This window comes from Hetaerina americana, unplaced genomic scaffold, assembly GCF_022747635.1.
Source record: "Hetaerina americana unplaced genomic scaffold, ioHetAmer1.1.p SCAF_60, whole genome shotgun sequence".
NCBI classification, from domain to species: Eukaryota; Metazoa; Arthropoda; class Insecta; order Odonata; family Calopterygidae; genus Hetaerina; species Hetaerina americana.
The window spans coordinates 457,767-482,839 of NW_027287206.1; the positions used below are offsets into that span (position 1 = coordinate 457,767).

The window sequence follows — 25,073 nt, forward strand, 5'->3', positions numbered from 1 at the left end:
CGGTCAATTGGCACTCGCGAATAATACCCTCCTCCTCTCTCGTTGGGCTCGACTACTCGGCCCCTCTCGCGGCCCAGGGGGCGACGACGGAGAGGGGTTGGGTTGTGGGAGGGGTGTGTGGGGGCGTCGGGCTGGGAGGGCGATGCTGTTGGCCGTGAGAGGCCTTGGGTCCGGGAGAGGTGTTATGGAGATTTTTAAGTGCCTCCTCCGAGATCGCTATCTCCCGAGCATGTCACGGCCATTCAGCCGGCTGGAATTCTTTACGCGAGTGTTAAGGCGACCCGTGACACCTGGAAGGCGCTTTTCTTATCCCCAAGCCGCCGCCGGGAAATCCTCTTCCCGAGTGGCGGGAATCGGTTGCTCCTCCGCCCACCCCGCCCAGCTCGCCCCCTCTGTCCACCTCCCCTCCCCTACCCCCGCGGCCAAGCAGCCCGACACCAAGAGCAGCCCAGCAGCGGCATACTTTTCTCCACAAGGAGATCGCATCAATATTTATGCTTTCCTATCTCGCAGCGCAGGTAATTGTGGTCGGCCAAATCGAACGATCTGGTGTTCACTCGCAGGTGGCCGGGGCGAAACTTAGGATTTTGCGTGTGTGTAAAGAAAGGAACTTGCTCTCGGGTCATCTTACATCGACCAGGAATTCTTTCCGAGCGACCAAATGTCCTTTATATAAAAACCTTTCCGTGGGAAATCTTGTATCGTGTTTGTCAGCACCTTGCCGATGCTATAACGTTAAATCTTTCTCGGGAAGTTCTATTATTATTATTAAAAATATCGTATTTATTTTCTCTCCCGTAGTCGAAAGGGGCCGAGTAGTCTAGTAGTCGTTCATCAATCTGGGATTCTGTTGATATCCCAATTGTCGTTTTTCAGTGGGGTATTTGAAAGGCAAATGTTTGCTCCGTACACAATTGTGAAGCGAATCCCATAGCACTGTAGCCCTTTGATGAGTAATGCCTTACTTTATTCAATTTTTCTACTCTAAGGTCTGCATAGCTCAGCGTAAGGTTAACTTCACTGTTCGCAGGCCCGTTTAAATAACGCATTTTTAAGGTACAATGCGGCTTTAATGCGTATTCGCTAAACATTATACCATTGCCTATCAGATCATAGCAAATAATAGCTACAATATAGCGTGAGTAACTTAGCGGGTAATGATTATTTGTGCACAAATATTATGTTCACGGGTCACCTGACATACATCTGGAATCCTTTCCTAACTATTTATATCATTCGCTCCTTCCCTTAATGATTGTCGTGCCAATACCGGCTGCCGTTCCTCTGGTGATTTACCGATGAAGACAGCCTTACCGTCGAAACGTCAACTAGATACGTGTGCCCTTTCCCTGTGTTTATATGCATTAATGTTTTAATCAAAGTACATATATAAATTTATTTATTTATAATGTATATGAAGTTAGCACTAGCGAACAAAGACGAGTTCCTTCCTTCTCTTCCTTGATAAAGGTGACTTGTACCACCGAAAATTCGAAAACGTGAGTTTCTTTTGTTTTTTTTTTGTGTTTTTGTCTTTGTTCGCTAGTGCTAACTTCTTATACATTATTATTCACATCCGTGGGGATCGAGATGGTGCGGGGGCTAACGTACTGGCTTCCCACCCTGAGGGCGCGGGTTCAAATCCCGGCGGTGTTGAATATTTTTCAAAGGGATCTCGATCCCTACTTGAGGTGCTTTGTGGAGGGCACTTTGAGTGAGTACGCCGTCCGTCGGATGGGACGTTAAGCCGCGGACCCCTTGGCGCCTTTCGTAAAGAGTAGGCTAATGCCGACGCCGGGTTTCTCTCCACCCTTCATCCTTTCCTGTCCTTCCCCTATGGCGCAAATGACCTTAGCTGTCGGTCGCCTCCCCTCAAAACTACTACTACTTATTCACATCCGTGAGACTTTCACTTAAGTTTTATATGTATATATATATATATATATATATATATATATATATATATATATATATATATACATATATATACACATACATATATATATACCTGTATATATATATATATATATATATATATATATATATATATATACACATACATATATATATACCTGTATATATATATATATATACACACATACATATATATATATATATTTGTGTGTTTGTATACACATACAGGAATAACCGAGATATATAACGGAGAAGCCTTAAAGTGTTTCCGTTTTCATTTCATTCCTTAGCGTTTGTGGCCATTAACCTTCAAGTTATCTGACGTCTTCCTTCGCCGCGATCCTTCTGGTCAGGTATGCGCGGAATGGGAATGGACCTCGTTTGTTCAGATCCCAGTTCGGGTTTGTAAAGCCTAACCGGAACTGGGAATCCTCAGAAGGGCTTCTGAACTCCTTTTAAATCTGTGGCACTTGAGGTTTACAACATTCGGAAAAGCGACGGGCCGACATTTCAATTGCTCGATCTAAAATTGGCAACTTGATCGCATTCCGCTGTGTTAAGTGCTGATAATTTTTCACTAAATCCTTACAATAACTGAGAGGAAGTATTCGTCTCCTAGACTCTTCGTTTTGAATTTTAGCCTAGGCAGCAAAACTCTAAGAAACCCAAAGAAAAAATATTAATAAAAGTTTTTACTGTTAGTTTCAATAGAGCACTGCTACTAGTATGTTAGGTGTGCAATGGAATGTAAGAGCAAGACGGTGGTAAATTTCAGCAGTTTTTCGAGGAAGCGAAATGCTTTCCTTGTCTACCGCTCGTAATGCCCTACTGAATCGTACGGTTCCCTAATCGGTTTCGGTATACTCGTACTTTGGATAACGTTACACATCGCTACTGATTGGGGAAGACAGCAGATATGGAATCGTGTGGAAAGGGCTATTGGAAGTTAACCATTATCTGTTCTGTCTCCTGCGCTTAATTTTCAGAGACTGAAAAGAAGCATGCTATATTTCTATTCCGTTCATGCTTCTGAGTTTTCACCTGCATTCAACTCATTAATTTGTCTCCATTGCTGATATCACGGTCGCAGAATGAAGTAACAATGTTCCAATTCGCAGAACATTTGATTGGTTTCAGTTTCAGATAAATGTACTAAGTTTCATTAAAGGTTCATGTAGAGACTTCAATTTCTTTCAAGGCTGTTCTTGTACCCGGTGTTTGTGAGAAAAACCCTTCACTAATCGATAAGAAATCGGTTTTTATCTCTTGGCATCCCTGATATTAGGATTGCGATGCAAAATAATCTCCGGAAAAAGTCAATTTATTGCCATTTTGATGCCAAAAATAACATGAGAAATTTTCCCTCTTTGTCTGTCTGGTCTTAGCGTGTTCTATATTTTTTACAAATGGTGTAAACTATTTTAATATTAAATATATGTGTGGAATCTTGACAGAGCGACTGGAATAGTGCAGAGCCTATCGTAAAATGGCTCCGTTTAAAGTAAAATATTCTTCTTGATAAAACATGTAATTCCTTATTCTCTAAAATATTTCATCTGCAAGTATTGGTGTTACATTGCCTGCAAGAAGTAGGCGAATATATGTTTTTTAAATAAGAAGCAGTATTGGATGAATTTTGTGGTAAAACCGATGAACTAGTACCTGTTTTTCCCCGTAGAAATAAATCAATAGAAGTACCAATATTTTCAAGAGCCCTGTTTTAAATTGATCATTTTAAATTATCGGTCGTAACATTGGTGGTTGGGTAGGCTCGAACCGAACTGCCAGACGCTCTTTATTTCATGGGCATATCCCATTAGTTGTTAGGGACATATATGTAATTTATAAATGTAGACTTTATTGGTGTCATTAAATATATATAAAGGGGATTTTTTTATTTATATTAATTTTCAAATTATATTTCTCGAACACTTTTTATTGTACCGGTCTTGTGCCTCTTCATAGAGTAATCGACCGCTCGTTTGTCCGAGCGCTCATAACATTATGCTGTCGCTCCCATGACCACACGTCGCACACGCACTTCACTGTGAAGAAATTTGATTGTGTTAACTTAACAGTCGAAATCCCATTTCACCTCGAAGCATTTCTATCTTTCCTAAAGATTTCCCATCCTTAGACGGAAAAACGTCGCATGGTGACAATTCGCGTCAATCATAGTAAAAAAAATCGCGACAATCTCGCACCCTCCGTGAGGGTCTAAATTTTGGCATATCCTCATGGTCGAGGTGGTGTCGTTCGGGCCATCATCGCAATTATTGTTGTCTTTAACGTGACTCCAGGCCCCATGGTCTCCTCGGCTGGGGCATCCGCCGCTCGTCCAAACACTCGAGCAATGCGAGCCGGGGGCGAGAGGGGTGGGACTCGAACGCCCTCCCCACCCCTCGCCAGTCAGCCCCAAGTTTTTATTTGGTTGAATGAAATCTTCTCAGGTTTTTACGACCCTATCCTCGGATGGAAACGGTTGGAGTGGCTGGTATATTCCCCTCATCCTTCTTGTCCCCTGCTTACCGCCCCTCGCCACGCATTCCTCCCCCGACCTCATCTTTTCCTTCCTCCCCCCTCGCCTCGATCTTGGGTTTCGAATTCACTTCGATCGACTCGGATGGGGAAATTGACGTTGTGAAGACTCGCCAGCTCATTAGCCTTTCTTTCTCTTCGCCTCGTTTCAACATGAATGCTCCAGCCTCCTCTTGCCGTTTGAATCTTCTTGTCGACTGCTTCTGTGAAGTATTTACCTGAGCGCCTTCAGCCGTTAAATTTCACAAAAAGATGTGCTTGTTCAAAAGCGACCGCGTGACGACAACTTAATCGGGCCATGTGAACTGGTTTGGTGAGTTAGGTGACGCACTATGATCCTACAACTTTTCACGTCCTTATGCCTGTTTATTAAATGAGGGAAGGCAGTAAGCTCTTGAGAAATTAGGGTCAATATTAGAACATTTCCATGTAGACAATATTTTGCCTTTTGGGGTTGCTCCAGGGCAGCTGGCCTTGGGTCACGGCTGGAATCTCCTATGAGCCTGCATGCTATGTTGTCATGTGGTGTTATCCAAGTTCCGTGAATTATTATACGATGTGGCCTAATCTGTTGGAGCATCTGAGAGGTGACTGCTGCTCAAATGGGCAACATCCTTCAGCCACTTACATGGTAGTATTTTCCATGCAACATACGACATCTTTGTGCAAAGATAATTGGTAACAGCGGCATGATCGCAATCGGGCAGTTTCACGGATAAATCAGGTATCCTTGTGATTGGTTGGATGATACAAAAAGGACGGAGTAAGGACCAAAGCGCCCCGCGAACGAAAAAAGGGCCGTTATATCACAGAGTTCCTATATGGTAGTCCCACTTTAAAGGGTGTGATACACCCGATTAATGAGAGCCGTCAGTACTACCGGTTATATGACTTAAAACGAGGATTATATGGCGGTCTCTTTTGTAACATTTGTGGAAATGTGCTAGTGTGACTTTCTCGCAAATCTGGATGGTCGACGACAATCACGTTCTTCATATTTGTACCTCTTCCACAGGCAAGAAGAAAATCCAGAAGGATCCTTCGTGTTGCCCAGCTTGCGGCATCACTCTGCGTCCCGGAGAGCTCGAGTCTCACTACATCCAGGAAGTGGAGAGGCTTTACAAGTTGTCTTCAGTCCGTAGGGGTCGGCGGGACCTGACCCGGCCGGCCCTGCCTCCACCCCCCGCCACGCCGCCCGCCGCCTCCAACCGCCGCGACGCCTTAGCCGCGAGCGAAGCGACGCCCGAGGGTCGTTGGGAAGTAAGCAACCCCATCGCTCAGACCTTGCTCCCATTTATCCCTAATCCCATCACAAAACGTTCACCTTCGACAAAGATATTGGAGTAATTCTCGTTGGTTCACTTTCTTCCTTGGTCTGGAAATGAAGAGGTATTAAAGGGAATTTGGCTTGTTACTGAAAAAAGAGTTAATGGAATTTAAAATTTAACAGAAGAATACCTAGCAGATCATAATAGCCTCTTCGAAAACCTGTGAAAAGTCAGGGTTTTTTTTGAGAAGAGTGCCCAGAAGTTCAACCCTCGTAATACAGTAATACCCTGGTCATGTAAAGCTAGCTACTTGAACTGTCATGTAACAGTTGATGTATGCTCTCTTTGGCCAGCGGTATTACCATTTTACTCTTCATGTGGATCCCAGGTTCTTAGTAGCTGCAATGTTTTAATTTTTGTTCAGGATGTACTTGTTTTTTCCTGGGTTACTGTATTTTCTGGATTACTAGATTTTTCTGCTTCGTATGTTCCTCATAAATAAAAACATCTTGTACACAGTGTGTAGTTAACTTTGAATTGGAGACGTTGTTGGCCACTGAAAAATGATTGGCAAAAATCAGCCATATCTTCATCATTTCTTCATTTCCATGTAATATCAAATTGAACACCTCACACGTAAAAACAACTTGTAGATGAAATTCTGGTGAAAACTTAAAATGCTCTCCTAGACATTCTTGTCCAAGTTCCAATAATGCCTATGTTAAGTAAAAGCATCACAAGCATCTCATATCAGCAAGTGAGAATTTTCTGTCTGTACCCCATGTTTATTTGGAAATTGTGAGCATGGCCTTGTAGCAATGAGATTGTTATTGGAAGCACTGTGCTATACTTCCAGGAACTAGTTTTCTTTTGGGCTGCTGGAATTTCTAGCAAATGGGGTGGCAGCATGGCCCAAATAAACTTTTCAATCTGGTTGAGGATACACTCATGGATCTCCAATGATGGTAAATTGTAATTAATGGTTGAAATTTCAAATGGATTTGACAAAATACTGGGCATTAAATGGCAGACACAACATGCATTCCAAATTTGACCCAGACAAGGCCAGAGAAGTTTCATGTGTAGTTGATGCTTCAAATGTGTGGTCATGCACTGTTGAGAGATATTTTGCGATGAATTTTGCAAACACCCTGACTAAAATCAATCAGAAGAAATTCATATCTGCCAAGTTAATTATTTTATTTAATCAACATGTTCAGATACTCCACTTTTAATGGACATTTAGCATCCATCTTCCTCTCTTCTCCCACCAAATTAAACATGTTAATTCTTTTACATACTCACATATCAACCTCTATTCTTTGATCAAGTCCAAGTTGGACCCAGGCGGTGCTACATTCCATCTTAAGTCTAATAATCTTTTCTTTACACTATAGTTTCTTTCGTAAGCAATTTCTAGTTTTGAAAGGAGTTATATGTGCTTTCCTCTTTTTGTGGAAAGTCTCTTAAACTAGAAATGTATTAGATCAGTAGTGCTAGGGGCTGATAAAAGATTTCCAAGTAGTAGCTTTTCTTGAGAAATCTTGCAGAAAATTTTTAATGTGTTATTATGACTCTATTCTGAAAAGAAAGTTGGTTGAAATTGGATCATGAATGGAATTTGTACCCTTCATTTGCAACGATTTTCCTCCACAACCAAACAAATCCTGCAAGATGTGGCTTAAAAGCATTCCTTGCATGGATAATTTTCATTTCAATCTATGAAAGGTATGGGGAAAGTTTCAATACAAAATGTTTTCAGATGTTAAGTTGTTAAAATATAATAATGCAAGCATAATTTCTTTTTTGTCTGATAAATCTGAGTAGACTTGTACTTGAAAACACAAGTATCTATTTGAAGAGGATGTTTAAAATTAACCTGGTGTTCTTGATAGTATTTCTAGTTTTCTAATATACGTGTCTTAAATTTTGTCTTTGAATAACATCTCCTTTGCATTATATTTCTATCCGTCCTCGTCCTATGAAACATTTTGTTCCTTGGAAATGACCTTTCCCATTTTCCGCATGTGTCTGTTTTGAACTATTCCATAAAGTTAAATCAGAAATCCTTGCTTAGCCATAGAGCCAAAAAAGACCTATCATTTTATCCTACCTATTTAAGGTTCCACGAAATAATTAACCTGGTAAAAACTATTTTTACACAGCCCTCAAGATTACTTATTTTCCATTTCAATTGTATTGTGTTAAATTTAAGTGTTCCAATTATCCTAATTCATATTTTTTCACATTATGGCCATGTAACAACTACATTACCATTTCCTTACAAGTGTAAAAATGTGGAATTGTGAAGAAGTGGAATACCTTTTGATGGCTATTAAAGAATTACCGAATCAGTGAGGGATTGGGACTTGATCATTCTACTGTCTCTTGATTTTTAATGAATACACAATTTGATAGGTCATTGATTAAAGTTCAAGTTCTGGCAGTTTTTATTTAACGCCAGGGACCTTGCATTATAAAAAACAATCATAATTGGTGCTCTTGTCATGGAGCTCGACTTAAAATGTGATTTTCACTTGATATGTGATCTCTCTTCTTTTTGGTGCCGATTGAACTAGCAATATCCATAGACAATGAAGAGAAATTATAATAAAATTATGTTTTCTAATAACAATTGTGTCATTACCATGTATGCATTAAGGTCACCATTGTCCCTTGTGTGTTATACATTTGTATTTTACTACTGTACTATCCTCCTGGAAGTAATTTGGAGTTAAGATATTGGGGTTTTTGCCCCTCTATGCCAACCTGTTCAATATAGGATTGCATAATTCATCATTTCCTCCTGCCAAAATTATTGGGGTGGGCATTTGAATTTTATTTGTGAAATTGGCATTTTAATTTTCCTTTGGTGATTTCTACTGCTAAGGTGATGCGTGAACATTTAAAAAGTGAACTTAAACAGTAAAACACACTTTTACTTTCAATTAAGAATTCATTTGATAATGACATTCCACACAACTGGCATCTTTTGAGTTATTTTGATTAGAAAGAATCATTGAATTCCCAAGCATACCAAAATTATGAAAACATTCATTGATAAAAAATATTTCAAGAGCTGGGGTCTACTGGTCTTGATAATAACTCAAGCTGCTACTGCTATGTGTTGGCTCAAGAACCAAATATCTCCTGTATCCATAATGACACTTAACATTTGTTCATGTAGACTTACCAAAGGATTAAGGCTAACCGCCAGGGCAGACTGCGGGTAAAGAATCGGAAACGTAAACCAGATGAAACGACTTGTCCTGTTTGCAATGAGAGAGTGCATGGTTCCCTGGAGGAACTTAACTCACATGTGGAGCAGTGTGTTAGGAAGGTAAGATGTCCATGCTTTCTTTGCTAACTGGGCAATTTTTATATTTTAACTAATATACTTTCTCTATTCTATATTATTTGTATCAGATACTTAAAACAAATGTTATTATAATGCATGAATATAAAAGCAAAAATTGTTCAAGTCTATTGTCAAATCTCATTTTGATTTGATTTTTATCTGCAATTTTAAATCATTTTTAACATTTCGCCCAAATTGATGTTATCATTGAAAAAGAAGGGTTTTTCTCCCGGATGGCTGAAATATATTATTTTTCTCTCTTTTATAAATTTTCAATTCTTATGGGTATGTGTATTTGTCTCCTCCCCATGAATTAAATCCTAAGTGATTATTAATTGGTTGATTCCTAGGAAATAGAGACTTGTCACAGATGTCTGCATTCATTTCTGATGAAATAATTATAATTGCACTACTTTTAGGGCTCGGGTTCCTTTGTTATGAAACTTAAATCATGAAACACACACTCACTGTTTATTTCTCTTTCAATTACATTTCTTGGAAACAAGGATGGACTACCTTATGTAAGGGTACAAATCAATAAAAGCATGATATTACGTAGAGATCCTCTTGTTGTGGGGATATGTAACTTGATGCTGAAAGCATGTCGTACAAAATGCCATGGAAACCTTAAGTCTGAGAATCTGGCATCAGTCCTCAAAGCATGTGAAATAAAAGTTACTAATGTAACAAGTTTGTTACAAGTCTAGAATATCGTACAACCCTTTTGAAAAATATTATCTTCAATCATTACAGGTAATAAAATCCAACATGTCAGTGGTAGCATTTTGATGTTAGACACTTATCAATAGCATAATTTTAGTTTTAAAAAATGAAATATCCAAGTTAAGGACTAAATCCACTAAATACACATACTGGGATAATGAAGTTTATAAGTTTTGATGATGATGACTTTGTAAATTATTCAAATTATTTGCCTGCTTAATTTTGTATCATTGGAATATTTTTCTTACAGGAATGTATTGAGATACTAATGAATTTAGAATTTCAGATCTTCACAGGCTCTCTATCCAATTACCAGAACTAAATATTCTATTTGTCGTAATTTCATGATTTTTCTGATACCCAATGAATATGACAGCAGTTGTGAAATGGAATGTAAAACATCAAAAAGAGCCATTTGCACTAGATTGTTGATACAGTCAGATACCCGTAATTAGTGTATCCCATGATATTGGGTTTTCGAAGAATCAATGAAGAGAATGAGTTCTGTAATCACTTGCTTAGCAACTTGGTTTTCCAGGAAAAGGTGAAAAAATTGATGAAATCCTTGAATAGCCATTCAATGACGCAGCAATAAGTATTAAATCTCAGACTAGGAACTAGGTTTAGTCAAAAAATAGATACATAGTATGTGAGAGAGAAAGAATTTAGGTGTCTTTGATTCCTTTCCCTTCCAGAATTGGTTGAGTATTGATAATAATTCAATTAGGAAAGTTTCACTCTAGACTTAGCAGAACTCACTGATTATACCAGATTGAGCCAAGCAGTCTGGTGGTAAGCCTTCAGATGCCCAACACCTCCCCCCTTCAAGGGGTTGGATAGGCATTTCCATTACTAAGGCTTGCCTTTTGGTACCCCTGACCCATGGACACTTACTCCCCAATTTTCAGGCTGCACAATTGCCAACCCTAAATTACCCTAGAGGTGTTCCTCCTAAATTAGTACCTTATCTCAACATTCCGCTCGGCATGAAGTAACCCCTTCATGAAACTTGGTTATTAGATTCCCTTTTGGTGCTCATTACTCAATTTACCTAATCTTTTTGCTTGTTGGCTGCATTACTTAACCGCTCCTTTTCAAATTAATTGAACATTTTGCATCTATAACTCATTATTTACCTCAAATTGTTATTGACAGCAAAAAATGAGGTCTTCAATCTTTGGAATTCTAGCCTTAAGTCTGAAGTCAAGTTCATGTTAATTCTCAAGTCCAATTATTTTGATGGAGAAGTGCTTCTTCAATAGCCCAAAAATGGTCTTTTGTGTTGTACATTACAATAAATTTTTAGAGAATTCTGGTTAAGCTTCTAAAACTGCTAACAAAATTAGTAAGTTTTTAGTGATAAACAATGAGCTCAAGTCGAGTCTTGTGACAAATTGAGATCTTTCCATTCATTGGCCTTGGCAGTGTGTTTCATTTGTAAATCTGGATGTGGCTATATCTTAAGTCTGGACAATTACCTAAAAATATTACTTAAAAAGCTGAGGTTAAGTTGCTGATATTTATTTACTTATGTTTGTATTTCAGCATGGGTCTGGTGTAGATGAGGAAGAAAATGTGGATGTTGAAGGTGACAGTGAAATGTTTGTAGACTATGAATGGACCGGACAGCGTAGAATCAGAGCAAGTTCTTTACTGGTTGGTGGCTATGCGGGTAAGTGTAATCAACCAACCATCCAGGAAGGTAACATTTTTATTTTATATGCATTAATTATTTTTTCCATTTTACACGGGGATAGAGAGTGATGGCATAAGGCAGGAGAGTGGTGGCTGATGGTAACTTAAGATGGGTATAAGGTAGAAATTCACAAGCTCATGTTTTAGGTTAAATTTTCAATTTTTTTTGTTCTATGTACAGTTTTACCTGTGCATCTGTGCTTAACTTTTAATTTGTGGGAAACGTACCTGTACGTGTGCGCAGACAACTGCGAGAGAAACATTCTTGTGCGTTTGACAATCTCTTGCTCCTTTGACAATCTCTTGCCGACCCCAGTGGCGGCGGGGTAACGTCCTATTCTGCCATTCCAAGGGTCGCGGGTTCGATTCCCGCCTGGGTGAGTTTCCCTCCATCTAGGGCTTGGGTGTTTGTAAATGTGGCCATTGTTATCGTTGTTAATAGTTCGATGTAAAGGCCAAAATGTGCTGTTTTCGGACTAATACTGAATAAATAAATAAATAAAATCCAAAGTCCTTTCAGTAATTATGACCTAAACTCTTTTAGAGGGATAGGGAGTTAACTCTTTCCTAGGAAGGGTTAACTCCCTCTACTCCCAAACTGTTTCCTCCCTCACTCTTTAGGGCTTGCATTGTACTATCATGAGATATGGCAACTCTTTCCAACTGTTCACCACTTTTAGTGACTCAACATTACGTGGGTATAAATGAATGGATTTAAACACCATTTGGTGGCAATTCAATGATTATCACTAGAAAAATAAGTATTTAATGAGTTTTATACAAATTTTAAAAAATTTTAATTAATGTCTAGAATTCCAGCAGTGAGTCATTGAAGTGCACTCTATAGTGGCCGCCTCTTGGGATATAAGGAAAGAAAAGGTGCTCGGGGGGGTTATAAGGGTCTTCTACTTGCTTTGCCTTAACATGTGGAAGAGAAGCACCTGGTGCATGAGATTTGTTGCTATTGTTATACATAGTAGTGTATAGCATAAGAATTGAAAGAAAATATGTTCAAATTTCATGGTGAAGTGAACTCTAAGATAAAATGTATGTTGAATGTGATGGGAAATAATTGAAACCATGTAGTTCTTTTTATTATTTACCAGGTAGTCTACTTAATGCCCTTTTCACATTCAGATTTTCAAATTTTTCAAGTATCATTTATGAAACTGCGGTATAACCTACATAGATAATAGGTAGTAATATGCATGGATGCTTTATAGCCATGCTAGGTGATATACTGTAGCATTTTATCAGTGATTGGTGTTACTTGGAGTGTGGCATGTAGTTTTGAAAGAATAAATATTGCTGCAAAGAATTATATAGGAAGCTCACTTCATCCACCCTGTTTTGAAGTGATTTTCTTACATTTTTACCTCACTTTAGCATTGTCTCACGGTTAATAGGTTCGCAAGCCTCTGCATTTTCCAGCATAATATAAGGGTGGGTTTTCACTGGAGAAACTGAAGGAATGTGCTTAATTGACCAAAAGCTATGTAACTTGAGGCCTTTTTCATTAACTGAAGCAGTGAACAGATAATTTTTTCAGAAATACTGAAGGACCTCAGCACCTCAATTTTGGTAATGGCTATTATTTATATTGATAAAATCAATAGAGAATCAAATATTTTCAGTTTACTGCCCAGATATTTACCCTACTGATATTGAGTTTTTTATAATGAAGCAATTACCCGGTAGGCATTTTGTTGCTGACAGATACCAATTTTTTGTTATGAATCTTTTACTTTTTAGACCCTTTTTCATTGATTATTCTATGTTTCTCTCAGTATCTTAGTCATTATGCTTTGCAATCATTCAAAATATTTCAGGTGTTGGCATGGCAACAACAAGCAGTGCCCCCCGTCCAGGTGAAGAAGAGGAAGATCTAGTTGTTGACGGAGATGACACAGCAACCTTTGGCCCCGCTCAATTTTCAGAAGCAGATGTAGTCATGCCTAGTGTTGATGGGGGACCTCGGGAAGAAAAGGAAAGGCATGCTCTTCGAGAAGCTGTTATCAGGTAGTTGTTAAAAGCAGATACCATGATGTGTATCTGTTGGTAAATGCTTTCAGGCGCTTATTAAATAGTCAGTATAATATTTCTTAAAGTGAAAATCATATAATTTCATTGTCTGAAGTAGATTTGTGTATCTGGGTTTCTCTTCAATATTTTGGCTTACCAGGAAATGTTATGTCGGAGAATTCTTAAATTGTGGTTTTTGACATTGAATGTCACAGTAAGTCCATTATTGATCATCTTCTCTTTTTCTCTGGCCTCCATGTGATGGTTTCAGTCTTCGTTTCATAACCTATGAGCCCTCACCTAAAGTTGTCTTCTTTAAGATTTTCATTACCTAGAAAAACATTTTTATTGTTCCAGTTTTTGTCTATTATCTCATATTTCTTCATCTTTGTTCAATAACCACAATTATTAATCTTTTATTGATGATTGCTCTGAAAAGAGTTATAGTCATTTAATTAAATAAAACGGCCACATTCAAAGGTTGGACGAATATTCTTTCATTCAAAAAGCCTTCCCCTATTCTTTTTTGATCTAACAGAATGCTTTTGCAGCATTATACTTCCAATTACCCCAGGCTTGGTCATCTTTGGGTGAATGGAAGAAGCAAGCCAATAATAGAGTGCAGATTTCAATTTACTGTGGTATAAATTAGTGACTTTTAAATGAAGTGGATTTGTTCATAAATTAGGAAATCTGTTGAATTATTTCAGAGCTGCATTCATGAAAGATGATGCAATCATTATATTCTTGGAATTTCTCATCAGAGTTTTTGAATATTTTCTATCATCTATTTCTTGTTGTTCATCCTGAAATTGGCAATCACTTAATCCTATCAACCATTCAGAACTTGGCAGTATCAAGGATGTTAGCTCTTCCTTATTGTCTTAATGGAAAATCAGCAATGTTGCCACTAGTTTTTGCCTGTTCACAGATTTGCAGTCATAATTCAGTGGAGGAAGAAATTATCGCAGACTTTATTTTTTCACATCCAAAATTTTTGTTTGTGTTGGTTGTTCATTGATCATTGGGTTGCTACCTCATCAATATTTCCTTATTCTCTTCAGTCTTCTATATTCTTCACTACTTTTCCCTCTTCAAGAAGATACCAAATACTACTCTGTTAAAGGTAATGATATTGATGATCAAAACCTGTTTTTCTATCAATATGTCATTAAACTCATGATCATTTGGCTCCCTATGTTCTCTTCTTTATTGTCTGGTCACCATCCTAATGGAGTACTGTTAATTTTTCAGCATTCATTAAATTCTTCCAGGTGTAATTCATTCTCTCTTCACCATAATTTCCCAAGGGTCTCACATTTTCTCATTTACTCATCTTCAGTTTTCTCCCATTTTTTTCTCGTAATATCTAATTTTCAAATATTTGATGTTAATGAGAGATGGAGTATATATGTAGATAGGCATGCACCTTCATGCAACTGTTTGCTACCTACAAAGGTAAGGTATCAATGGCACAAAATAATTATAAATCTTTGTACAAAACATATGTTTCCAAAATGTCTGTGTTAGTATTCCAGCATAAAAATGTATTTAAAATGAAATCAATCAATTAAATCAGGCATTCGATGTGGGTTTAGCATATAAGGGCACCTTTTAATGAAAAAATATACTTTTTGGTAAAGGCTCTTTTTGACACACAGTGTGTTCTAAATAATCTTTAGGTGAGCTTTTAAATAATTTCATTAACTGCAGTACACTCTGGTGTATTTTTATGTACAGCTTTTCGGTGCATTATTTAGATATAAGGTATAGAATGGGATCAGTTTTTATTCTCCATCATTATTAAACTGCTATAATGTGAAAATGAAACTATGTGAAATATATCCTCTCTTGTAATAGATCACAATATAATAAATCACTGGTTCTAGCCAGGCCAAAATTTAACTGCATCTAACAACCACAATGAAAGGGTTTCCAACTCCATTCATACATAATTAATAACAGAGAAAAAGCTTGATAGAGCTCTGAATTAATTTTTTTACTGTAATGATTGTATGTCTTACATTTTCATATGACTCTGTCTTTTCCTTATGATGCAATAATATTTAGAATGCAATAAAATTAATAAGATGGTTTAAAAAGTGGTCCTTAGGATATTTAATGTTGTAACATATGTATTCTTACCTTTGCAAGAAATAACTTGCTTTGATGAAGTTTTCTCGGGTCTTCCACTGGGTCAGGGGTTTCATGTTGGCTGACGTTTCGATGCACGAGTCGGGCATCGAAACGTCAGCCAACATGGAACCCCTGACCCGGTGGAAGACCCGAGAAAACTTCATCAAGCAAATACGTCAGGAAAGCACCAGATCTTACTTCAATAACTTGCTTTGTTTATTACTTTAATTTCATGGTGTACTGTTACAAACTGTGCTCAGCCAAACTTTTTCAATTTCATAAATGAGAAAGTTTTGCTATTCAGAATATAGAAAAAGTGAGGCAGTGTAAATGGATTATATACAATTAGCATCCACTTTTCATGGGGGAAAGAAATTGTTTCTTTAAAGTGTAAGTTTTCTTTAATCGACATTCCAAGAATGGGAACATGGCAATATTTATTATTTCATAATTTCTCACCTCCTTGGTCAGACTTTTCCCTCAAGAAAATGGCTTTCAGATATTCTGCTAAAGTTATTTGAGTAACTTTGAATTTCATGGTACACCTTTTGATAACCAGAGGTGTCATGTTGGATAGCATATTTAACTTAAATGGAACATCTGTTGCTCAAATTCTTAAAATGGCTTTCAGATATTCTGCTAAAGTTATTTGAGTAACTTTGAATTTCATGGTACACCTTTTGATAACCAGAGGTGTCATGTTGGATAGCATATTTAACTTAAATGGAACATCTGTTGCTCAAATTCTTAAAATGGCTTTCAGATATTCTGCTAAAGTTATTTGAGTAACTTTGAATTTCATGGTACACCTTTTGATAACCAGAGGTGTCATGTTGGATAGCATATTTAACTTAAATGGAACATCTGTTGCTCAAATTCTTAGCTAAATATCTTGAGTTTATTCAGTTAGGAAAATAATGAAAAACCTTATGGCTTTACCAAGCATGCTTTCAGTGAAATGACATTTATTAATGTTACAGTTTGGATTCACTCTTTTCTGTTTCAGCATTTTTTTTCAAAATTACTTTCCTGTTTAAGTAATTTTAAGAAATATCACAAATTTTAGAAAAGTTCCACTAGGGCCACTAGGTCACTAAGAGTGGACATTTTATTATTAATAGAATGTAGGGTGATGAGGAAACTACTCTTATTACCTTTTAACCTGGTACCTACATTTAATTTCTTGTCATGGTATATTAATTCAGATTATTTAAAGTATGACTTTGTTTTTTTGTAAATTAATGGTAATTTTTTTAGAATAAAATTATATGTATTGTTGAGGGACAGGTGAATTCTAAAATTTGATCTGTTCTGAATAGTCTCCATTTTCATGGATTATGAATCCTGTTTTCATTATTTTCAATTTAATGCTCTAGTTGGTTCAAAATTGAGTTTTATGCTTTTAGTAATTCCTGTTATGAAATCGCCAGTAGTTATTAATAATCTTACAGTCTGTCTGACACTTAGCTTCTGTGTAATAAAAAAAACAGTATAAAGTCCAATTTTGTATCAATATTATATTAATTCTTAAAGAAATTACTCTGTTGTTCACTCATGATTGCCATTGTTTGTGATACATTTTGTGCTCCTTGTTGACCACCATGGGTTGCTTTCACAAGCATCATTTCAAGGAGAAACAATTTTTAAATAAACATATAATGATCATGGTCGTGACCAAATGAATATGCCAATTTCAGGCTGTTTCTCTCTGCCATCCACCAAATCAATTTAAGTCAGGGTCGGTACATATGAATATATTGCTTTGGTTTCTACACTAGTTTCAATCGAATGTCTAGCCAATAAGGATGAAGAACAAACCCATTAACGAATGGTTTCATGGAGTGTAGAGAAAGTTCACACCATGGATGGGTTATTCTCACTAGTTCAGTTTCTATCGCAGCTTGAATAAACTCCCTTCCAGCTGCCCTTCCACTACGTTGGCTCACAAACTTGCCTTAGTTCACAAAATAGTAAAATTATGTAGGGACTATGTTAAATATGTAAATAAATGGGGTATTTATTTATGCAAAAAGGTTTTGTTCACTTGAAAACTTGTGAGTTTTAATTAAGCTTAAAACTAATAAAGGGGGAGAAGTTGAATTTAAAGTACCTTTTATTAAATTTCAATAAACATTTGTGTCAAACACTAAAATGTTTGCTTACCTGCCTGGAACTAGAAATGTTTTGCCATTTCATTTTTTAAGGTTGAAGAAGAGGGGTTAAGATTGATCAAATGTATACTTCAGTGATTTATCTGAACAGAATTGTCATGTTGAGAACTGTGTCAATTTTGTGTTGTGAAATTATTTTGACAAACTCTCATTGTGATATTTCATATATTATTTCACACCTTTCCTTTTCATGTTGGTACTTCCACAATACAGGCATCATTTATTTATTGCTCTAAATTGGTTCCAGAAAAATGGAGTGTCACGTGAAACAGCAATAAATGAGTTGAGTTTCTCCCTAAGAATCATTATTGAAGGTCTCAAGGTGTTAATGCATGATGGATATGTAAAAGGCTTCCATGATACATATCCTAGTATAATAATGAACTCTTAATATGACTCTAACATCAAAGGTGTAGCAGTAACTTGCTAGGGAAAAGATTTCCATTGATAAACTGTATGGAAATTTTCAATTAACGCTTTTTGATTTACAAATGTGTTTTTAAATGAATTGGTAGTTAATTATGCATGCCAGTGCCAAGGTTGGATAAGCTACCAAAACAATCTTTCAGCTGGCTACTTTAAGCTATCTGCTAAAAAATGTGGCAGTTATTGTATTAGTTACAGCTACACTAGAGCTAGTTTTGGCTCACACTTGTACTTTAATTCACAAAATAGTCAAATTATACTTGCACACAAGAAAATAATCAAAGAAATAGGGTATTTCATTAAGTAATAAAATGTTGTTTATTTTGAAAACTGAAGAGTCATATGTGAGCTTAAGATTAATTGAGGCAGATAGTTTGAATTTAAAGTACCTTTTAACAAATTACACTAAATGACTTTTAAATGTCTACCTTCACTTTGTGATATCCGTACAAGCAGTAGAGGGAATAGGAGAAAATCAAACTTTAAAGTAGGTAGCTGCAAGCTACAAAATTATCTGTAGCTGCTGCAAAAATTAGCATCCAGCGGCTATAGAAAAACAGTAACTGATAAGAGTATTGTGCTACTTACAACTATTACATTACTCCAAAAATAAATTAGCTCAGACTATTGATTCAATTCTGAAGTCATTGTTTAATCTAGTTTATTTTGTGATCGGAAATAAGAACTATCATGTTTCTCATGCTTTTTAAATAAAAATAAATTGTGCAACTATATATGCATATACTTAATATATGAAATGCTCAAGTCATACAACACTCTTTGAAATACAAACAGTGAAATTTAAGATATGGTTAATGCCTCCCTCAGGTAAACTTGTATAGTACAGATTTCAAAGTTAAATATTAACCAAAGAATTGAACAAAAAAACACAATATGATGGATTTTAATGGATATTCTATGGTGAACAGAAATATACATATCTATTGTTATAGGAAAAACTAATTTATTTTTGTCCATCCTGCTTAAACAAAGCAGAAACAATTCATAGACATTATTTTTTTTGCTATGATTTTAGCTAGGCTACCATTTAGAGGGAGATTTCAATGGTCCATGATAAGTATTAAACATTGTTTAGGGTATCTAACTACTACTTTCAAAGCCTAAACTCATCTTCCCCTAATTTATCTGTCTTTCCCTAATTTATCCCTCATCAGGTTCATTCATTAGCTCCTTAATGGTATAAAAATTCCAAATATGTTATCCTCCAATAACCTTTCTGTCTTCCTACTATCACATCTCATAACCTCTTCATCCATGGGTTGTGTCTTCTTAAAATTTCCCCTTACAGATTCCTCACTCCCACCATCATTTATATATCATCATTTGTCTTTCTCTCAGTCAGTCTTATTTTCTCATAATAAGGTACATCTCTTAAGCATCCAGTATACACTCACTCTATTTCCCGAAGCAGCTATTTTTATTGCACTACAAATTCATGCTTCATGTGTAAGCTATTATAGTCTTTGCTATTATTTTCATTAATTCTCTACTCAGTAACCGTTCAATTCTTTCATCCTTATAATTGCATCTTTTATGAAGCCAATTCTTCTCTTAATTCAGGGTAGTGGCAAGTACTGTTGACTTCTCACTAAAATAAATAAATGTTCTGAAGAGTGATGGTGGCTGAATGGCTAGATGAAGCTTGATCATCTTCAGCTCTAATACATTTAATCAGCTCCTTGTCTAATTTTATTTCTTTTATCAGCGACTCCCAAGTCTCTTGCATGGGCTTAAAAAAGCATTGGTGGTTAAAACAATATTTTACTTCTTTTCTTAATCTCTGCCAAACTTAATTATGCATCAATTACTCCTCATTGTTTAGTGATTAGAGGTTGTTAGTAGGTTGTCTTTCTTCAGAGTCCAATGCTATATTATACAATCATTCCATTAATTATGATTGTAGGTACCACTGAGTCAGATGCCTTTTTATAATCCACAATATTAGCAAAGATGTTCCAGTTATAGTCATATATCCCTTTTGTTCCTAATGATCCATAATACTATCTTTGCTGCATGGGTAATTAAGCAGGTGGTCCTATAGTAATCAAATACTGCTGCTTTTAATTTTTTGGGATGATGCTGTTCATTGGCCAGAGAAGTCTTCTAACTGAAATCCATCCTCATAAAATGCATAATTGTTCTCTTTTCTCCTTCTTTCAATTTTTATAAAAAGTGTGATTAATTCTTTTGGGGTGCTGTCGATTCCAGCAACTTTGTTTGCTGTAGGTATTTGTAGTATAACTTTTGATCTCCCAACCTACTATTCTTGAACCAAAAGCATCCTTATCCATGTTGCCTTCACTCTATATCTAAGTATTCATTCTAGTACACTTTGTATTTCCTCCACCTTCCCTGAATCTTTCTTGGTTTGATTTATAAATTTCCTGTTTTATCATATAGTTTGATACCTGCATATAGCTTAGTTTAAGCTCAGCCATAATACAATCAAAATGATAACGTTTTTTATCATGTCATTTTCCATCTATGCTTATATTTGTGATTTTGTTTGAACCAGGTGTTAGTTTTTATTGAAACCTTTCTCTCGCAAAATTCATTTTTCTAATCAAGGCCAGTCATCGTATTTAAACCCCTGTAGCTTACTCCCTTGTGACTCTTCATCCACCATTGCATTCCAATCCCTCATCAATGTCATGTGCTTTCATTCAAGAAAGTTCTCCACTATTTCCTCAAATTGATTGTATGTACCATCTACATCTTTCTCCTTGTGACTAATTTTTAGCATGCTTAATTGAAATAGACTTAATTTGTAGGTTCTGTTGTATCTAAATTGTTGCATATGCTATCACCCGCCCTCTTTTAATTCTGTTCAGTATATCTACACACTATTTACTCTCCTTATATTCTCTCCACCATACATTACTCTGTAATTATTATTTCATTAGTCCTATTTTTGCTTCCTGCTCCACCAAAACATAACGCATCTATAATTCTCTAGTCTCCATTGCTGGTTGGGTTCTTTGTGGTATGCCTGTTATGAAAATCATCCTAGCATCCCATGTTCTTTTTTGACAGTTGCAATCATCTTTGAGATAGAGTAATCACTTGAATGACTGCCACGATAAGATTCAATGCTTTTGGAGTTGCTTCACAGAATAGTGCTACCATTATATGGAATGCTCCAGATAGGACAATTCTTAGTGTCTCCATAATGCATAAGCCCTTCCACAATGTCTACATAGTAGTTCATTAGTAGTCCATCTTAGAATACTTTCTGGATTTGATGAGCAAATGAAACCTTATGTAATGCATTCATTTCATGAGTTATATGAGGTCAGTTTTTTAATTTCCATTTAAAATTTTCAGAGTATCAATGCAAAAGAAGATTGTTTAATCATTCTTTTTCGCAATAAGTTGGGCTAAATGAAACTTCAAAATATTTAAAAACAAAGTAGAAAGAGCATATATCGAATAATAATTCAAGTAGGGCTAGCATGAGGAGGCATTGTCTCAGTGTCCTTAGAGTCATTGGTTTCTATACCATGAAGGGAACTAAGTATCGTGTAAATTATGTGGTTTAGTTCTTGGGAAAACTGAGGGATGTGGGAAGGCTTATTGGATCTGTAGTGGGCACTCAGACTATCCTTGTGGATGGCAAGCAAAGGTATCTGAAGAGCAAACCATTTAGTGGATAGTGAAGAACAATCCATCTTGGATCGGCCACCTTTGACCAAACTTTATTAGTTAGTAATCACCATTTATTCTTCCATATTCAGTGATGATTCCTTTGTAGCTCTCAGAGTACCCTTTTCTTGTATCAGCCCTGAATTGCTCATAATATTAGAGCCAGTTGGTTTAATTTATATTTGAGTTGAATTGTTTCTTTTGGTTTTACATAACCTTTTAGGGGATATATTTTTCATAAAAAAACTAAGGGAAATGCTAGTTCCAAGTAATCATGACACTGGGAGCAGCACCAAAAGATAACAGAATTAAGAAATTAAGCTGCCAAAAGAACGAGGATTTTTTACCTATGTTGTCCATAAAAGGGAAGGATAAACTTGGAAAGAACCACTTATGTGTCATCCAGATATCTGCCTGGAGTCAGTCGTCCAATTTTCTGCTTTCAGTCTGCTCAGGTTTTCCCTAGTCTTCTTATTGTGAGTTATCTTTTTATTTTTTTATCATTCAAAATCTACATGAATTCATTACAGTGGGTCTGGGATATAGTTTTCCCCTTTCTTTAACATCTTCCATAATGCCGTGTCCTCTTGTGCTTGAATTCACACTCTCATTCTATCCAATCACTTGATTTCCAAAAATTATCTCCAGCATTCTCTTAGGATCATCGTGTCTTCTTAGACTAGCAATGCCAATAAGCCATGTTTTGGACCCATTGAGTGCTACACCACATACAAAGGTTTTCATGGGGTGATAGCTTCTTTGCACGTTAGTTGCTTCTCATCATGATTTTGGACTACTCTATCTTCACTGTCCATCAAGCTTCCTCTTGCATCCCACAGTACCCTACTCGTAAAGTAGGCAAGGAAATCAACTTGTCCCTTTTTCAAGTGCAATATCAGCATTTAGTTTTTCTGTAGTGTACAAGTACATAAGAAGTTTTATTTTCTCCAATCATGTACATATTTCTCAGGTGGTAGCACATTTCATTTTGTCTGAAATTTTTGTTTTGAATATATTCTCCCATATTTTTCAGATTGATTTTTTGTTGGGAATCAAAAATGTTTACATTTGCCTTTTTGATTTGATAATCTCTGGCTAAAGTATAAATGGCAGTTAATGTTTCATTGAAGCCAAGTCAGTTTTTTTGGCTATAACTTTCAGGGCCCAAAATTTTTATTGGTCATCCTGAATCAATCCTTAGCATGCTCCATGAAACTATTGTCACGGTGTGTTTCACAATTGTAATCTGTTACTAATTTCTGTTTCCAGTCCTGGTGGTACAAGCAATTGTGTAAATGCTAGTGAGAATGAAAATACCTTAGGCATGTCAGATACAGTGGAGGAAAGCCCTGCAGAGGATGATGCGGCTCCTTCAGAGGGCAATGAATCTCATCACAAGACGTCATCCCCAGAGGAGGATTCAGGAAACCCTCTAGTAGAGGCTCTCAAGAACCGAATCCGTGAGCTAGAGGGAGAGACACGATCCATTGCTATTAAGTGTCTTATCTGCATGGTAATTATGTCTCCATTTCTGATATATTTATTTATTTTTGCCCAGTAATTATTCCTCTGTTCTAAGCATATCCCAAAGAGAAATTTTCTTGCTGAATTTTTGTCTTTTGACAATCTTAATCTTATTATTATCATTACTTTTTATTTTCCCAGAGATCACAATACCAGGTGGGTGGTGTATGTACATGATATAAGGCACGTCTTGCCTTTTATTAAGTCACTTTTGTAACTTCATCTATTATTGGATATAAAAATATATATTATAAGTGTGAGATAATATTATCACATTTTTCTATACCAATTCTGCTAATGATGAATTACATTTGGGTGATTATTCCTCTTAGTGATTGGTATTTGTCAATCTATATCACTGTTGTCCCAAAGTTAAGAATTTCTCTTGGGTGCTACAATTAAATGTGTGCAAATTTGCATATTACTATGTAATCAGTTGATATCTGTACTATAATCAACTTTTTCTAATAAATCAGGTGTTGTATTGGTAGTCCATAAATGATTGATAAATAATCACTTATTTGTTGAATAAATGAGCTATTTGCTCTAGTTCTCTCCAGGCAAACTAAGCAAAGGTAGTCACTAAAATAATGTAATCAGGCTAATAAATTCATACCAAATAATATAAAATACACCTCAATGCATATCATTCTTATCAGAAGCATACTGACTCGTACTCTCTTGGTATATGATAAAAAATGCATGCTCATAATGAAAGGCGAAGTTTTCCAGTTTCTTAATTGAGAAATACATATGTATTCTAATGGTTTTAATGTTTCTATATCATTATCAGTGGGCACTGGTAATCATGTAAAAACATAAAAACTGGTCAAACTGAATAGTTTATGCAGTGAAAAACTCCATTTTTAAATTTCTGCCTCATCAGTCCTATTGCACTCTTAAGCAGACTTAGCACATTGATATATGTATACATTGAATAAATTATATTTCAATGAAAAGACAGCTCTGTTTTGATACTACTTTGTCCACATTAGCGTTTGGTGCATACACATCCAGTATAAACAGGATACTTCCTGTATGGTACTTTATGTTGGAATCATTGTGATTGCTACTGTTAATAAGTATGCCTCAACAAAAATTATTAGACCTCTGGTGAGAGTGCAGGATAGGATAAAATTTAATAAGCTATTTTTAATTGTGTATTTTTAATGTTAATTCCCTTTAAATAGAGTATTACCAGTTATGTCTTCCATCCCTCAGCTAGTTAGAATAGGTAAAAATAAATAAACACTACCATTTTTAGTTTTTACTCACGGAAATGCTGTAATCAACTTAGAATAAATTTGTAGCACTATTTGGTATAACCTTTTATGCTTTTTCACAAATGGGAAGTGTAATTTAGCTTAATAATTTGTGTTAAACATTACAAACTATTTGATTATATTTAAATTTATTTTGTAGAAAATGGGTGTTTTCTACTGTAATTTTAAATTATACACACTTTATTTAACAGCTTAAAAGACACACCTTCGTTTCTGTAGGGCACGCAAAAGAAAATATTTTAACAGTCTATGGGAAAGTGCAGGTATTTTTTTAATAAAAATTAGTCCACTTAGCAAGAAGAGCACACAATCTTTTGTTATGATCAGTAGTGATGATATTCAATCAAGTTTG

At 36.0% G+C, this 25,073-nt stretch overlaps 1 protein-coding gene across 1 annotated transcript in view; it reads left to right on the top strand.

Moving 5' to 3' along the window:
- Window positions 1-25,073, top strand: part of LOC139695609 (E3 ubiquitin-protein ligase RNF220-like) — a 367,414-nt gene that overhangs the window by 332,461 nt on the left and 9,880 nt on the right. The window contains exons 4-8 of the mRNA XM_071594410.1: window positions 5,468-5,712; window positions 8,908-9,060; window positions 11,347-11,473; window positions 13,326-13,515; window positions 23,184-23,427. Of these exons, the coding sequence (XP_071450511.1) occupies window positions 5,468-5,712; window positions 8,908-9,060; window positions 11,347-11,473; window positions 13,326-13,515; window positions 23,184-23,427 (959 nt within the window). The remainder of the gene's footprint in view (window positions 1-5,467; window positions 5,713-8,907; window positions 9,061-11,346; window positions 11,474-13,325; window positions 13,516-23,183; window positions 23,428-25,073) is intronic.